At 39.7% G+C, this 17750-nt stretch overlaps 1 protein-coding gene across 5 annotated transcripts; it reads left to right on the forward strand.

The window, feature by feature from the left end:
* Positions 1–511: 511 nt before the first annotated feature.
* LOC131348847 (macrophage mannose receptor 1-like) lies at positions 512–17415 on the forward strand. 5 transcript variants are annotated; one of them, XM_058384026.1, is made up of 7 exons: positions 550–602; positions 1604–1653; positions 9521–9698; positions 15403–15795; positions 15960–16301; positions 16413–16507; positions 16707–17415. In XM_058384026.1, exons 4-7 carry the CDS (start codon positions 15483–15485, stop codon positions 16812–16814), a joined length of 858 nt encoding a protein of 285 aa, XP_058240009.1. In that variant the 5' UTR covers positions 550–602; positions 1604–1653; positions 9521–9698; positions 15403–15482; the 3' UTR covers positions 16815–17415. The 5 variants fall into 5 exon arrangements, with proteins under 5 accessions (XP_058240010.1, XP_058240007.1, XP_058240012.1 ...); XM_058384024.1 differs by lacking the exon at positions 9521–9698 and having other exon boundaries at positions 521–602; XM_058384029.1 differs by lacking the exon at positions 1604–1653 and having other exon boundaries at positions 542–602.
* The last annotated feature ends 335 nt before the right edge of the window (positions 17416–17750 follow it).

Here is a 17750-nt window from a genome sequence, read left to right on the forward strand (position 1 = left end):
TGCAGCTCTTGTGGGGTGTTCCTGGTCTTCAGTGGTCAGTATCTATCAAATGTGGTCCAAGTGGAACAGTGATGAACCATGGTGAATCAGCGACGGGCTCATCGGTGGCCAAGGCTCACTGATGCACGTGGGGAGCAAAGGCTGGCCAGTGTGGTCCGATCCAACAGACTACTGTTGCTAGTTCTGAGAGAAAGGTGTCAGAATACACAGTGCATCACATTTTGTTGCATATGGGGCTGCATAGCCACAGACCAGTCAGGGTGGCCAAGGAAGCAGCAAACTTGTATTTTTTGCTCGAAGTGGATGTAGTTTGTCATAAAAAACCTAGGCTCTGCAGTGTGAGCCTGATGAACTGCTTCATTTTCTATCTCTGCTGAAATTTGAGGATGATGGGTCAAAATTTGCTCTTATTTAAATAAGGAGTTTTTGTCCTTTGTGATAGTTAAAATAATATGGAAATCAGTACGCATCACATGAGTTGAAATCTTTCCAGGTTTAAAAGGACAGGTGAATTAAACATAAGATTTTAGAGAGTTGTGTGCAAGCAGGCAAGATCTAAATCAGAGCTACTGAAGAGCAGCCTTCAGATTTTTATATTACAGGTATGTTTTAATATTCTCCTTATCGTTAGAATTTAAACAATTATTTAAGTAGCATGTTGAGTTAAGTAATTGGAAGCCAATTCATAAGCAAGTAGAAAGTAGTATATTTAATGAAAAGTAATCATTAATTAGCAAAGGAACTACTGATGAAAGTTAATTACGTAATTATATTATAATGTTTTGTTAATGTACATAAAACATATGGCTAACAATTTTTAAAGGTTTAAGTAAGTACAGTACAAAAGTAATACAACTCTCAATCTTTGGAAAGCAGTGGTTTTCTAACACTGTAGAATTCTTGATATTCTGCTATTTGACAAATTGCTTAATTCACATATTTATTCATTCATCCAAATATATTAGCAAAAATGTTGAAGCAAATTTATTAAAGGAAATATCTATTACTGAACTTCTGAAATCTGTGTAACGTATCTTAATGGGTTTGACAAACATTATTATTCTACATGACCATAGTTTTATTATTAAGCAGTATTAAAAATGGTATTTTATAAAGGTTTACAAAAGAATGTCACACATTCCCCCTCGAGGTAAGTGCTGTATGCTGTGGCTCTTCACTCTACACTTCCATTTTGGAAATTGTTTGCCTCCACAGAATCCCCTTTTATCCGTCATTAATCTGTACTTGCATCTGTCTCTGGCTCCATCACTTGACATGACTGGACCCCGATTCTAGCATTTGACTTTTTTCAGTTTCCCCAAAAGTTGTTCATGACACTCCAGCTCCCTACAAGGATATCAAATTCCCTCCTGAAAGATTCATATGATTCCCATTTTGTACTGTGTACTGATTGCCTATATGATTGCTCTTTTTTTCCCCACTTTGAAACTGTTGCCAGTGTAATATAAATAAAATGCTAACCTCCACTTCATTCTGTTTCCAACTACAATGGATGACAAAGAACAAGTTTGCTACAGTGTTATACTTTAGTTGTTAGTGCTGTCCTCTTAAAAATAATTTTAAAAAATGCGCATTTCCTCAGCTATCCATGCATCATGAAGCCGAACCTTTTTCTTCTCCTGTGTCTCACTGGTAAGGGTATTTTTATAATCCAGTTTTTGTTATTTATTTTCATAGTTTGCTAAATGTTTTATCTTTAACACTATATTTAATTCTTTTTTATGAAAATGTATGGAGTACCCAAAAATAAAGTTATTGGGCTACTAAATGAGAAAGAACATTAGTGAATACAATTGTTTCTTGTAGATTGAGTTAAAAATATGCCTGCCAGTAAACTAACTTTATATTTAAAAATGCATGTTTATCAATGTATTTATCTTTTTATTTTTATCTTTTATTTTATTTTAGATTTTAATCATAAAAAAACTTTCAGAATCTGCAATAATTGTTTTATTTATTTATATTTGATTTAGCTAGAATTCACGTCTGGGCTGCTCTTACTGAAATAATTTCAACTAATTGTAATGTAATTTCATGAGACGTTATGGAATTATCAGTATTTGATCTAACTTTTAAAACTGAAAATCTGGGCAAGATCTAAGATGCAGGCACAGAGTTAATCTCTCACTCTCTCTCAGTGCTTGTCACTTTACCAGCTCACTGCAACACAAACACACATTAGAATAATCAGTAACAAAGTAAGCAGCCACTGATCCTTTTTGTTCATTTAACACTGCTCTGTGCTCTACCACACAATTATAACATTGGTATTAATGGATTAAAGCGTTATTTGGAAATAAGGGTTTTTATTCATATATATTCAGTTATGATCATACAGATTTGTTTTATTTTATGTGCGCAACAAGTCATCAACTTATTTGTCAAGCATGTATTTCCTCAATTTCCTCAGCTTTCCTATTCTAGTTTACTATTCTTGTATTCTAGAGGGAGGAGCTTAGAAGGGAGGGAAGAAAACAAGGCACAATTAAATCACTGGCTTTGTTATTGCCACTGAACTGAACTGGATTCTTTTTTTTTTAACTCTTTCATTATCAATATTCAAATATTTGCCAGCTAAAGTTTCCTGTGTTTTTAAAAAAAAAAAAAAAGTCACCAGTGGGTCCTTCCTGTATATTAATTTTCTTGTATTTTGTTATTGGTTCTGGATGATTAACAAACTAATACAGCTACACCAGGTTATGTACTGTATATAACCTAGCTCCTGGAGAAGTGAACAAGATGTTGTGTCATGGCTAATGCTATTGGAATGCCACTTTGCAGAAGTTGTGTGAAATCATTCCGATTTATTGGCTTGGGTAGGTCATGTGATGAAGCGAAGTGCTCAAGCAAGACCATATTAGGGCATCTACATAACATTACTCCAGCTTCTACTTATCTGAAGGAAGTGCGAGTGGATGCCTGGAGTTTGGTAAGTTACACAGCATCTCAATCCCTTTTCAGGGAACCGGATTGTATAGTTCCCTTTTATTGGCACTCAGCACTGTCATGTCTGATGCTATGGCAAAGTCAATATGCTGTCAGGCACCTGGAGATGTCCATTCCAGTGGTGGTTAAAGGGCACAAACAAGACAGAAGCAGAGCACCACTAGCCTGATAAGAATTAGGAACCAAGAGTGGGCTCCAGGTCCAGGTTATGGAACCTGATAAGGGTGTGCAGAGAGGACCATCTTGCCGCAGCACAAATATTCTACATAGGAACACCCATAGAGTTCTGGACAAGGTGATACACTGAGTGGAGGGAGCCTTAATCCCTAGAGGCAAAGACTCACTGCGTGCTTCATAGGCCATCACGACCGGATTGCTTTTGTTGAAGCTGCCAAAGCAGATGAAAAGGGAAAAGGACTTAGGCCATGTGCTCAAGTGATGGATGTAAGTGCTGAGAGCCCAAACTGGACATGTGCACTCTCTCCTGCTCAACCTGCAAAACTCCTACCACTCCTAGGGAAGCCAAGATAAAGACTAGAAACATTTCCGGGGTCAGGGCTGACTCCATTGGATCAAAGAGGGCTTAGAGCAGCCCCTCAAGGAACATTGAGAGGTCCCAGGAGGGGAGACATGGCCTGCAGGTAAGCCTCAGCCATCTGGCACTGCACAGAAAGTGAGAGACCAGAGGGTGCTTCCCCAAGAAGGTCCAGAGAACAGGCACATGACTCACAGCAGTGGCTGCCACACATACCTCAATGTAGGTGGTAATAGGCCCTTGAAGAGCCGTGTCTGCAGCTGTACCAACAGGGCAGTGAACTAGATCATGACAAGGCCAACTGCACCAGATGCTAAAGAATGCTTTAGAGTATACAGTCACCTGGTGGAAGGCACAATAGCCTTCAACATAGTCTACAAAACCTCAGTTTGGAGACTGGAGTCTAGGAGCTAGTCCCCTCAGGGGCCAAACCCAGAGGTTCCAGATCTCAGGGCATGGGTGGATATTCAAGGGAGGAGGGTCCTCCAGACTGGGATCTCCCAAGGAGCACCGGCCAGAGGAAAATTAGGTCCGCTATCCAAACTCCAGTGGAACAATGAGCAGCCACCAGTAACATGCGGACTCTATGGCTAGCAGAGCTATTGGGGAAAGTATACAGACAGAGCCTCAGCTATGTCTGCACCATGGTATCCAACCCCAGTGGGGCTAGTAAAAAGAGAAAGCCACAGGGGGACAGAGTCAATTTTGCCCAACCAAAAATATACGTTCCACCACCCATTGCATGAAAAGGCAAATTTTCGTCCCTATGAATGCCTGATGACCCCTCTAATCACCGGCAGTTATCGACAATTCACAGCCTGGGAAGTTCCTGTTCCCGAGTGACAGAAACAGTCGTTATCATACCAGGGGGTGTATAGGGAGGGAGGTGTGTGTGGAGGTATGTGTTGCTATTGGTCAGTCTGGGCAATTATAATACCATTTTGAGTAAACCCCTCCCTTTTCCCTTTTGTTATATAAATTATTTTCATTAATATATATTTATTATATTAATCTAAACAATAAAAATTGTTAAAGATATATTATAACAATATAGGTGTCGTAAAGGCTAATAGTAAATATTAGGAAAACAGACATTTGGGAGAGACATGATTAAATGTAAGAGTTTTATTAAATAGACGTATGAAATATAAATACACAAAAAGTAGCCAGAGATTATTGTCATGGCATCATGTTTGGCGTCACATGTCTTTGTGCTGCCTCGGGGTCGTAGGTATGCGGTGGTGTTCTGTTAGACGGAAGCCCAGTTCACAGACGCCAGTGATGCAGTGCTGCACACTTTGAACTGGCTTCTAGTCTCGTCTGCAGCTTAGCACACAGATTGCTGAGCTCCTGGCTGCTGAACAATGGAGGTCTCACAATCTACCCCGAGACTCCATTAACTGCACCGTCTTCTTCATCTGACATCATGTCAGCGGTGATTCCCCTCCAGAAGTCCACTTCATCCGCAGCCAGTACACTTTGCCTCACCTCCAAGAGCTGCAACACAATTGTTACATATAATAAGCAACATGTACATCATTGCAGTTTATACTGATGCAACAGAAATAAGTAAAACAAATTTATTTCTAATGAAATTTATTTCATGTCTTACCCTCTTCCTCCTCTGGCAACTCCGGGCTTATTAGCTGCAGCCACACTTGCTAGCTCTGGCTGGCTGTACCGGAAATTTCTACGCACTGTCTCATAGTATGTCTTGCAGGCAACTAGAAAAAAATGAATGTTTTTTTTTTTTTTTAAAAACTACAACCAACCAAACATAACTGCACAGATAAATAACAAAAACAGAATTAAGAACAACAACATGGTGACAACAAAATATAATAACACTTTACACTTTATGTGGCTTGGACGAACTTTCAGTCCTAGCTTTATGTTGTTCTTGTGTTTGAACTCTATGTTGTATATTTCTGTAGCACCAGGTCCTGGAGAAACGTTGTTTCATTTCACTATGTACTGCGTCAGATATATGTGGTTGAAATGACAATAAAACTTCTTGAATCTAACAACTAAATAACAACAACAACAACAACAACACAGTGAAAATTACTTACCAAAAAAGTCATTTTTATCCAGGCCTTTATCGCGCAATTCCGGGCTTATGGACAGTGCTACACTAATTTAGACTTACCGCGATTTTAGGACTGTGCAGTCGCCTCTTCCTCCTCAGTTCCATGGCTAGCCATTGTAAACAGCGAGGTAAATGTAATCAGCAAAGAAAATGTAAAGAGTGAAGAAAATATGAAGAGCGAAGTAAATATAAAGAGCGGAGGTAAAATTAAAAATTAAAAATTAAAAATTAAAAATTAAAAATTAAAAATTAAAAATTAAAAATTAAAAATTAAAATGAAAATGAAAAATAATAATGAAAATGTTTTGGTTCCGTGCTTTGTCTCATTTCCTCATCTGTGATTGGAGGAACATACCGCGTCACCGTAACCTAGCACCTGATTGGTCGAGGCTCGTCACATGCGAAGTGACGTAACCAGGAAGAGCATTAAACTGTACAGTGGAGCCTCTGTCTCCATTCCAGCAAATAATCTTGGATGGGGATGACAGAAATGCGATGTTGACCATGTAACATCAAATGTACCCTGAAAATTGTATAACTGACTGTTTTGCCAAGACATGCAAAAGGGTAACCCACCATTGACCCTGTAGCAGAACCATAGCCGGCTATTATCAAGAGGTTTATTGTTGTACATGTTGTGTCAAAAGGTAATAATTTAAACATGTCTTTGCACAAGTCTCCTGGCTTGTGGAGTTTGCTGGGAAAGACATCTGATACCCAGCATCATTTCTCCCTGTTGAGCGTATTGCTGGAAGATGTGTGTTAAATACATCCACTGTGCATTTAAGCAAAACAATAGAAAAAGTTACTGTAGTCATGCCACTGTGTACAGTGGTTGAGGTCTACTGTATGTTCCTACATGAAGCAGACAATAACGCTCAGTTGACTTCACTTTCATTAAATGTGTTAGATAAATAAACTGAATTGATAAATTGATAAACTGAATTTATAATTTTATTTTTATTTGTTATATATATATATATATATATATATATATATATATATATATATATATATATGTATATATATATATATGATATATATATATATATATATATATATACACTATATTGCCAAAAGTATTCGCTCACCTGCCTTGACTCGCATATGAACTTAAGTGACATCCCATTCCTAATCCATAGGGTTCAATATGACGTCGGTCCACCCTTTGCAGCTATAACAGCTTCAACTCTTCTGGGAAGGCTGTCCACAAGGTTTAGGAGTGTGTTTATGGGAATTTTTGACCATTCTTCCAGAAGCGCATTTGTGAGGTCACACACTGATGTTGGACGAGAAGGCCTGGCTCTCAGTCTCCGCTCTAATTCATCCCAAAGGTGTTCTATTGGGTTGAGGTCAGGACTCTGTGCAGGCCAGTCAAGTTCAACCACACCAGACTCTGTCATCCATGTCTTTATGGACCTTGCTTTGGTCACTGGTGCACAGTCATGTTGGAAGAGGAAGGGGCCAGCTCCAAACTGTTCCCACAAAGTTGGGAGCATGGAATTGTCCAAAATGTCTTGGTATGCTGAAGCATTCAGAGTTCCTTTCACTGGAACTAAGGGGCCAAGCCCAGCTCCTGAAAAACAACCCCACACCATAATCCCCCCTCCACCAAACTTTACACTTGGCACAATGCGGTCAGACAAGTACCGTTCTCCTGGCAACCGCCAAACCCAGACTCGTCCATCAGATTGCCAGATGGAGAAGCGCGATTTGTCACTCCAGAGAACGCGTCTCCACTGCTCTAGAGTCCAGTGGCGGCGTGCTTTACACCACTGCATCCGACGCTTTGCATTGCACTTGGTGATGTATGGCTTGGATGCAGCTGCTCGGCCATGGAAACCCATTCCATGAAGCTCTCTGTGCACTGTTCTTCAGCTCATCTGAAGGCCACATGAAGTTTGGAGGTCTGTAGCGATTGACTCTGCAGAAAGTTGGCGACCTCTTCACACTATGCGCCTCAGCATCCGCTGACCCCGCCCCGTCAGTTTATGTGACCTACCACTTCGTGGCTGAGTTGCTGTCATTCCCAAACACTTCCACGTTCTTATAATACAGCTGACAGTTGAATGTGGAATATTTAGGAGCGAGGAAATTTCACGACTGGATTTGTTGCACAGGTGGCATCCTATCACAGTCCCACGCTAGAATTCACTGAGCTCATGAGAGCAACCCATTCTTTCACAAATGTTTGTAAAAACAGTCTGCATGCCTAGGTGCTTGATTTTATACACCTGTGGCCATGGAAGTGATTGGAACACCTGATTCTCATTATTTGGATGGGTAAGCGAATACTTTTGGCAATATAGTGTGTATGTATATATATATATATATATATATATATATATATATATATATATATATATATATATATATATATATAGAGGGGTTGGACAATGAAACTGAAACACTGTCCAATTTAGTGTTGGAGGTTTCATGGCTAAATTTGACCAGCCTGGTGGCCAATCTTCATTGATCGCACATTCCACCAGTAAGAGCAGAGTGTGAAGGTTTAATTAGCAGAGTAATAGCACAGTTTTGCTTAAAATATTGCAATGCACACAACATTATGGGTGACATATCAGAGTTCAAAAGAGGACAAATTGTTGGTGCACGTCTCGCTGGTGCATCTGTGACTAAGACAGCAAGTCTTTGTGATGTATCAAGAGCCACGGTATCCAGGGTAATGTCAGCATACCACCAAGAAGGACGAACCACATCCAACAGGAGTAACTGTGGACGCAAGAGGAAGCTGTCTGAAAGGGATGTCCGGGTGCTAACCCAGATTGTATCCAAAAAACATAAAACCACAGCTGCCCAGCTCACTGTAGAATTAAATGTGCATCTCAACTCTCCTGTTTCCACCAAAACTGTCCTTCGGGAGCTCCACAGGGTCAATGTACATGGCCGGGCTGCTATAGCCAAACCTTTGGTCACTCGTGCCAATGCCAAACGTCGGTTTCAATGGTGCCAGCAGCAAAAATCTTGGGCTGTGGACAATGTGAAACATGTATTGTTCTCTGATGAGTCCACCTTCACTGTCTTTCCCACATCCGGGAGAGTTACGGTGTGGAGAAGCCCCAAAGAAGCGTACCACCCAGACTGTTGCATGCCCAGAGTGAAGCATGGGGGTGGATCAGTGATGGTTTGGGCTGCAATATCATGGCATTCCCTAGGCCCAATACTTGTGCTAGATGGGCGCGTCACTGCCAAAGACTACCGAACCATTCTGGAGGACCATGTGCACCCAATGGTTCAAACATTGTATCCTAAAGGTGGTGCCGTGTATCAGGATGATAATATATATATCCTGATATCAGGATATATATATACATGTTTATGTCAATCATAAAACACAGCCAATCATGACAATTTTTCTCTGTTTGCTTTCTCATATTGCAGCTGAAGAGATCGCAGTCTGCACACACATACTTACATACAAGAGCGCACATGCATAGAGAGATACACCCCTCTGCTTCTTATGGCTTTCCTCATAAAACTTGAGGGATTTATTATATATTTCTGCTATTAAATGTCTATAATCAGTCTTTCCTCATCCATGTTTCACGATTAATATTAATAATGCTGTGGGAAACAAATTTTCTACTGTTCTCGCAGAGGAAGGATCACTAACCTATTCGGGAAAGGTCGTAAACATTCTTTCTCGCAACCAAATGGGTTGCAAATCTTAGTGGGTAAACATAGTGTCTAATAGGGGGTAGGGGAAAATGAGGAGTCTGCTTAAAACACAACCTGAAGGATAGCCTATCAAAATCTGTATAAATACCAGAGGTTTCTTGTCTGTCTGTGGAGATCTTGATGACCACAGCACTTCTGAGTGTGTTCTAATCTTCAATAAAAGATTCCTGCAACATACTTCCAAGTCTCCGTGATCGCTCTTCTACTGGTCTTCGTTTAATTTACAACAGTTGGTGCCATGCCCCGGATAGAAGTTGATACAAGAATCAGATGCCAGAATTCACATCAGTTGGTGCAAGGAACCTGAAAGGGCTAACTGATCCAGAGCTGAGCCTACCCCAGTGACTGGGGTCCTTATCACCTGAAACAAGTCCAGACTGAACTTCTGCAACTCAACTCTCAGATTTGGTGAGTGTCACTCTATTAAACAAACCTAAAGACCAGGATTTGAATAATCCAGTTATCCTCTGAAAAAGTCAGGGAGGTGTTAAACACAGCTGTGGGGTGTTTTAACAATTGTTTATCCTCTGTAAATCAGGGAAGCTTCTGTACATACTCTGTTACAGGGAAGGTTAATTACCATTGGGTGTTAACAAAGTGTTTAGCCTCTCTTTATTAGGGAAGAAGTTGGTTTATTTGATTTTATTTTGTTTGTTCTTCTTGTTGTTGTTTTATTAGGGAAAAGTAATAAAACGGCAGAAATATAACTGGATAGTTTCAAAATTAAGTGAAACTGTAGTGAGCCCGATACACCGCGGCTCTGTTTAAAACAATAACCCAAAGTAGTGTGGTTTTGTCCCACGAACTGTGACAGTGTTTTAAACTTAAGTTTAAGCCCAAAGTACTGTGGTAAAGTTGATTGTTTTAAAATATAACACAAAAACCCGACGTAGTGTGGTTTTGTCCGACGTACTGTGACAGTGTTACATTTTAAACTGTTTGTGAGAGTTGTTTGTGAACTGTTAGTGTTATTGTAGTTGGACTTGGAGCTGCAACTAACGGGTATATTAAAGTAACTAGATAACATGTAGTCACTAAAGTTGTACATACTAAATTCATTAATTCAATAAGATTGTGAAAATGGAACAGCTGATTGTTAAATACATCGCTAAGCATGGCTGTCAGGGAATGTTTGATGGAATCAAGAACATTGTTGATAAGCCTTATGAGTGGCCAAATTGCCAAATTCGAAAAAGATCCCAAAATGCCTAAGAACAAAAAAGGAAAAAATTGCCAATGCACTTCAAGCAGTTCTGGTCACATACAAAGTAACTAAGAAGACTCTAGATGTGTTAAAGGCTGAAAATGAGCAATTTCAATCTAGACTGGGTGATGGGCTAATTTGTAAAATAAATTTCCCGTCTAGTGGAAAGATGAAAAGGCCAACATGAAGAATGAGATTGCATTTCTTAGAATTAACAACAGCATGCTAAAGTCATCTGTGGAAGCAGTGTCCAATGAATTGGAGGAAGCAAAAAGTTCTTATCAATTCTGATAAAAAATGGCACATTGTGTAACCAAGTTCCAGAAATGCTAGATTTGTGTGAAGAAAGCAATGAGAATTCAAAAAGAGATTCTCGGCCAGTCCTTGGTCAGTACTCTGAGGGTACAGTTGAAATATCCATGGCACCGATTCACTCTACTGCAGCTGTGTGCACTGGTGAAGGAGGGGAGAAACCAATGACCTTGACACCAATGGCAGTAGGTGTTAAAAAGCTCCATAGGAATAGAGGCTGCCAGGTTTCCTGTAGAAATCTACTGGAGATAAAACGGAAAGACCACCCCCTTGTAACCCTGATAACGTCCTAGTGTGTTATTCGTGTGGCAAGGAAGGACATATTTCCAGAAATCGCAAATTTTCTCTTAAGAAAGAAAAGAGAACAGGCCCAAAAATTTATCAGTTACAGGCCACTGTAAACAGGTTGAGGTTGAGAATCTGTGTAGCTCTTTGCCTGCTATTTATTGCCAATCCACTCAGCAAATTTGGAATAGTCAGAAAAACAAAATGTTTTTTGTTCAGAAAGTTCATCATCACAAATTTGAAACTAGAGATGAGGTAATGGTAAAGAACTACCAACCTGAGGGCCCATAGGCTGCTAACTGGGTTTGACCATGCAGCGATTCAGTTTACAAGCTCTGACATAAAACTAAATACCAGCAACCTGTTAAGAGATGGTCCCACAATGATCAATTAAAAACCATAAAAATCTGAAGCCAATCATACTGGGCCATGTAAATAGTCAAGTGTATGTTGTAAGACTTTGTAATGTTTTCTGTCTTATGTGTAAAGGGGGGCGATATAAATTGCGAAATCGGCAGCATAATCACATTCCTAGTCAGCCTGCTTATAAACCTAGTGTTGTCCCCACACTTTCCACTGAAAGTCTAGGACAACTTGCTCAGGTGCTTCTGAGAGCACAGCAGGGGCAGGTAGAGCAGGAAAAAACTCATTGTTTACCTTTCCCTGGTTATGTACGATAATGATAAAAGCTGGATATAGTTGCACAGGGTATGGGACCATGTCTTAAAGCAGTACAGGTAGTTCACCTAGCCTTACTAGCCTGTTCAGGTGTTGTGTCGGGACAGGCTTTAACTGTAAGATGCCCACATGCAGTATCTGCCTTAATGAGTCAAGCTAAAATCACATCTGTCACCTCCTCACGTTGGGGGAAATTGGGTAGCCACAGTCACAGCCCCAAATATAATTTTGCAACATGCCCCAGTCACTAATCCATCCTCTTGTATGATGTTCGCAAGGACTGATGTTTCTGAAAAGGATGAGAATGAGGTGACTCATGATTGTGTTATGCTTAAATACTCATCCCCAAGTATACTTGCAGAGACATCCCTAAAGAATGCCGATTTTGAATTGTTTGTTGATGGTTCTGCACAAGTAATTAAAGGAAACAGACAGGCAGGATATGCCGTTGCCACCTTGACTGAAGTAGTAGCTTCAGGCCGGTTGCCAGATCACTTTTCTGCACAAGCTGCAGAATTGATAGCATTGACCAGAGCATGTACATTAGCTTCAGGCTCAACAGCAAATGTTTATACTGACTCTAGATTTGCTTTTGGAGTGATTCATGATTTTGGAATTATATGGCAAAGTCGTCAGTTTCTCACATCTTCTGGGACACCTATAAAGCATGCTGACTTAGTCAAAGACCTACTATTTGCTATGACACTTCCTAAACATCTAGCAGTAATAAAAGTGAAAGCACATGCTACACTTAACTCTGAAGAAGCAAAGGGCAATGCTCTTGCAGACACAGCTGCTAAACAAGCCTGTTTAGGTGATACTGTGCAGGTGTGTGCTGGCAAGACAGCTCAAAGTGTTGCTGTGCCCCAGATTCACTCAGTCATCTGTATAAAGATGTTCCGCTTTATGAAGCTTGGACATGGCTAGACAAGGCGGCTAAAGTTAATTCATCAGGCTGCTGGGTCAAAGGGGGAATATATGTTGCACCTGAGTCTTTTTTACCCTATCTGGCCCAACAGCTACACAACTTAGGACACATTAATCCAACAGCAATGGTTCACCGATTTTCTAATCAGTGGTGGAACCCAGCTTTCAGTGACAGAGACAGCAAAAAGATGTGTTGCAGGTCAGCACAACAATGATGTCCCAGCAACAGTCACACCAGCAGCACACACTCCAGCCCCACCAGGGCCTTTTCGGCAACTCCAGGTTGACTACATATAACTACTACGATGCAGAGGAAAAACTGATGATCAGAGCATCCCCCAACCGGTCTGTTGGGCTTAGACCTCATGAAATAATAACAGGGCATCCTATGTCCATGCCAGGAGCTATTGATCTTAGAAGTGCCAATGTACACATTGCATCAGATGCTCTTATTACATACTGTGTAAATCTTTCTAAGGCAGTACAGATGGCCAGAGACAGAGTAGGTGCTTGTTGGAAGCCCTGGTCATGCTGTCATTCCAGGACAATGGGTAATGATAAGATCATTTAAGAGCAAGCCACTGAAACCTAAATGGCAGGGACCATACCAGGTGTTATTAGTAATGGCTGCAGCAGTATTGTGTCATGGGAAAGAAACATGGACTCACATTTCCCACTGTAAGGTAGTTCAACCACCTGTAGGTTGAGACTAGGACACACGGACCAGAAAGGAGCTGGAGGAAAGAACCGATATTCAATAGGCTTTGGGGGTTACCCAAAGGTGAAGACTCCCTAATAGGTTTTCCCTTTTTAGATTATTCCCCACCTTGACTGGTCCATAGGTGTCAGGGTATATGTGGAGATTAGGGCAAGGAACTACTCTTACAGACACAATCTGCTATACTATCAAAGGCAGCATAACATCTGAGATGTAAAAAAAAAATATTTTTATTTGTTTGTTTTCTTTGTTTGTGTGTTGGTCTGTTTGTGTTTTGGATATTTTCTTGTGTTTCTTCTTTTGTTTTTCATTTCGTATTTGAAGGGGGTCATTCCAGAACTCATCACTGCTACACCTGCAAGCAAAGTTCAGTGCATACATCTATAGAGGGCCACCATAAACAGAGGAAGAGAACCTTATAAGAGAGAATCTGCAGCCACTGAAGACATCTGACACTTTAGCACACCAAAACTTGAAAAGTCTGCCACATAGAGATTAAAGTGTGCTTGGACTACATCATATCTATAAACCTTCATAATATGATAATGGAAAATTCCTCATGGTCTGGAGGTTCTTTTTGGTCAATCATGGTCATGGATTAAAGAAACCACTGTTTTTGTCAGTTACCTTTTATTAATTTTACTTTTAGGCTATGTATGCTGTCAGGTATTCATATGTTGCATATGACAGACAGCTAAACCACGTTAGAGAAATGTGTCAACTGTTAAGGTTAAAACATACTGCCCCTGAAAATTTATTACAGCTATGAGAGTTTATAAGGGAACTCTCAAAGAGGGTTCTCAAATTTTCTAGTGTTCTCGCAGAGGAAGGATCACTAACCTGTTCAGGAAAGGTCGTAAATATTCTTTCTCGCAACCAAATGGGTCACAAATCTTAGTGGGTAAACATAGTCTCTAATAGGGGGTAGGGGAAAATGAGGGGTCTGCTTAAAACACAACCTACACACAGCCGCCCAAAATCTGTATAAATACCAGAGGTTTCTTGTCTGTCTGTGGAGATCTTGATGACCACAGAACTTCTGAGTTTATCTTCAATAAAAGATTCCAACAACATACTTCCAAGTCTCCGTGACTGCTCTTCTACTGGTCTTCGGTTAATTTACAACAATGCACAGAACTTTCATTGAGATCTCTGTATAAGTGGAGCTGTCAGCCATGACGTCGCAGAAAGAAAAACAGTTTCTAAAACTGGTTAGGTTGGTCAGGACAAAAACTGATTAACATGGAAAAGATACATTTTACTCGCGTGTAGTTAAGACAAACCTCAATTCAAAATTCAAGCAACCATTTAAAAGTCTATAATTAAAATAAGACTGAGCTTTTTATACTAGATTTTCTTTACATTTGGGTAATAAGCCCACTCTCAATCAGTGAGTCCCCCCCCACACTACCCTGGTGTGTATTTGTATAGCTCACTGTAGTCATTTACATATGAAAGCTAAACCCAGGCCAAGGTGATAGGAACATGGGGGGGGGTCAACTGCCAAGCCTATTTCATGTCAATTTTTGGCAATTTACAGTGTCATTAACTGACAAAAATCACACTTTTCATGCAGTGCTGCATACAGCAGGATCGCTCCTCTCCCAAAAGAAATAACACAGAAAAAGTGCAAGTTGTTCCCTGTAATGTAGAAGGGGCATGGATGCACATCATTTTTGGACTGTTTGCTCGCTATCTTTCCTAATCTTATTTTTCCCTAATCTAGGCAACAACAATTGGCACAAACATACACAGTGCTTCCTGAAAAGGAGCAGGAGTAATATGATGCAGATGGTCTTATATGGTCTTGTTGGTTTGCTCCGCTTTGTCACAGAACCTATCTAAGCATGATTTTGCAAAGTAGGTGTCACAACTGCTGCAAATAAGCATTCCCATAACATCAGCCATGGGAGTACACAGCATCGAGTTCCCTCAAAAAAGCACAGACTTAGAATTCCATTGTTAAAGTGATAAAATCTCACCCACAGGTCTCATCCCAGTTGTCATATCCAGATTAAGAACCATCCATCACAATTATCACCTGATCAAGGAATCATATTCATGGCCAATGGCTCAGAATTACTGCAGGGTGATGTACACTGACATGGCAACAATCGTAACTGATGATGATTGGTTGCGACTAAACGAAGAAGCGGTGAGCAAAGGCTACACTGGATATTCCTGGATTGGATTGTACAATGATGTCAATAGCTGGCGCTGGTCATTAAACGAGCTCCCACTGAAGAATGTCACTTATACAAACTGGTACACTGGACAGCCGGATAATTATGCTGGAAAAGAGGCATGTGGTATAATTAAAAGAGTGGGACTCTGGTCAGATATTCCATGTACATGGCTAAGACCAATTATATGCTACAATGGTAAGTCACTGATGATTTGGCAGCATAATTTAGTCATACTCTGTGTGTGTGTGTGTGTGTGTGTGTGTGTGTGCGCGCTTTATATGAAAATACAAATTTGAAATGAGGTACATTGTGTTGTATTTTTTGATAACCTATTATAATGTTTTTTTGCCAACTGACAGATAATTTCAGTGGTGCTGACAAGTTCATCGGCATCTCTAGTCCTTATATGACCTGGCCTCAAGCTCAGGCTTACTGCCGAACACATCATACAGACTTGGCCAGTGCTCTAAACAGTTCAGATAACAACTTCCTGTTTCAGGTGAGCAATATCCAGGGTGATTCCTGGATTGGACTCTACAGAGACACATGGAAGTGGTCAGATGGGACAATCACTTCAAACCTACCATGGGCACCTGGAGAACCTGATAATTATTGGGGCAAAGAGAACTGTGCAGCACATTATAACAACATGTTTGATGATTTTTCATGCAGCTACCAAAGCTATTTCTACTGTCACACCAGTGAGTCTTTTGTTTTCTTTATATTGATTCTAATATCATGTCATTGGAATTCTAATGTATATTGAATGTTTTTGACATGTTGCTAAAGCTGTCTGTGTGTGTGTTCCTTAGTTCTACCAGTGAGGGAACAGCAGATTGTAAGACTGCAGGTGAAGTCTGATGGCAGTGTGTTAGATCCTGCTGTACAGTCGTCTATTTTAGAGCAGGCAAGTTGCAGGATGTCTCTGATATTTTAAAACATCCTTTTTTTTTAGCATTTCTTACTGTACACCTCTACATTTCTCTTATGCTATATGTTTTGTTCTTTCCTCACTTGCTTTTGTTTCATAAACGTTTTCATTTTTAATGAAAAAATATTCCTTTTACTTTAAGATTGAGTAACACATTTTTGCTTCTAATCTGCAGATCAAGCAAAAACTGGCAGAAAAGGGCATGTTAGAGAACACCAAAGTGACCTGGAGGGTGCAGCCAGATGGAAACATCTTACACTTGAAAAACAAGGATGATCTGTAATGTCTAAATCAGGGATATCAAACACAAATTCCATTTGTGAGAAATGCTGTAAAGTTGTAATTGATGTCTTGTTTGTTTGTTTTAACATATTTAATATATTCTTAGAACTAACACCAATAACCTAGAGGCTCAGAAAATAGAATAGGTTTTTCTACAAGAAAAAGGGCCAATAGAAACTTTTAAAAAAATTCATTTATGGTTATGACAATGACAGCTTAACACAATGTGCTTCTGTCTTTAGATGTGTGCTTTACTTCAAGCACAGCATACAGACATTTGTTTTAACCTTACCACAGTTTCTGCTGCAGCTGATCTGACTATGGAAGAATTTTCCTGATTTTGGACTATTACTGTTTACAGTTTCCTTTACATGAATGTACAATGTCCGCAACATTTCAAACTGAAAAGCGAAGTCCATTTGCAACTGCATTTACCATGTTTTACAGAGGGCTTAGTGCTGTTTCCTCCAGGTACTCTAGTTTCCTCATTCTGCCCAAACACGGGCCTGATAGGCCGATTGGTATCTATAATGTATGTGTGTGCAGTTGTTGTTGTTGCTTTGTTTGAGGGAACATAAGTTAGACTAAATAAAACATTTTCTAAACACAAAGAAAAAGTCAATATTTTAAATTATAAATCTTTAATAATTTAAATTTTATTTAATAATTTATTTAATAATAATAATAATAATAAGAAGAAGAATAAGAAGAAGAAGTTTCCTTATTTTAGAGCAATGCCAAAATAAATGAAACATCTCAACATCTTCACCAGTCTGTTCCAGTAAACTATACAAATTTGCAGCAGAGTCAAAATTAAAAATCATTGAAAATTTATGATATTGTTAAAATCATTTCATTAACAATAATTACTCAAACAAAGTGGAAACAAAGCTGTCCATCTGAGGTATTAAGTCAGTCAGAAAAAGAAGTGGTGTCC

Source organism: Hemibagrus wyckioides, linkage group LG29 (assembly GCF_019097595.1).
Source record: "Hemibagrus wyckioides isolate EC202008001 linkage group LG29, SWU_Hwy_1.0, whole genome shotgun sequence".
Taxonomy (NCBI): Eukaryota; Metazoa; Chordata; class Actinopteri; order Siluriformes; family Bagridae; genus Hemibagrus; species Hemibagrus wyckioides.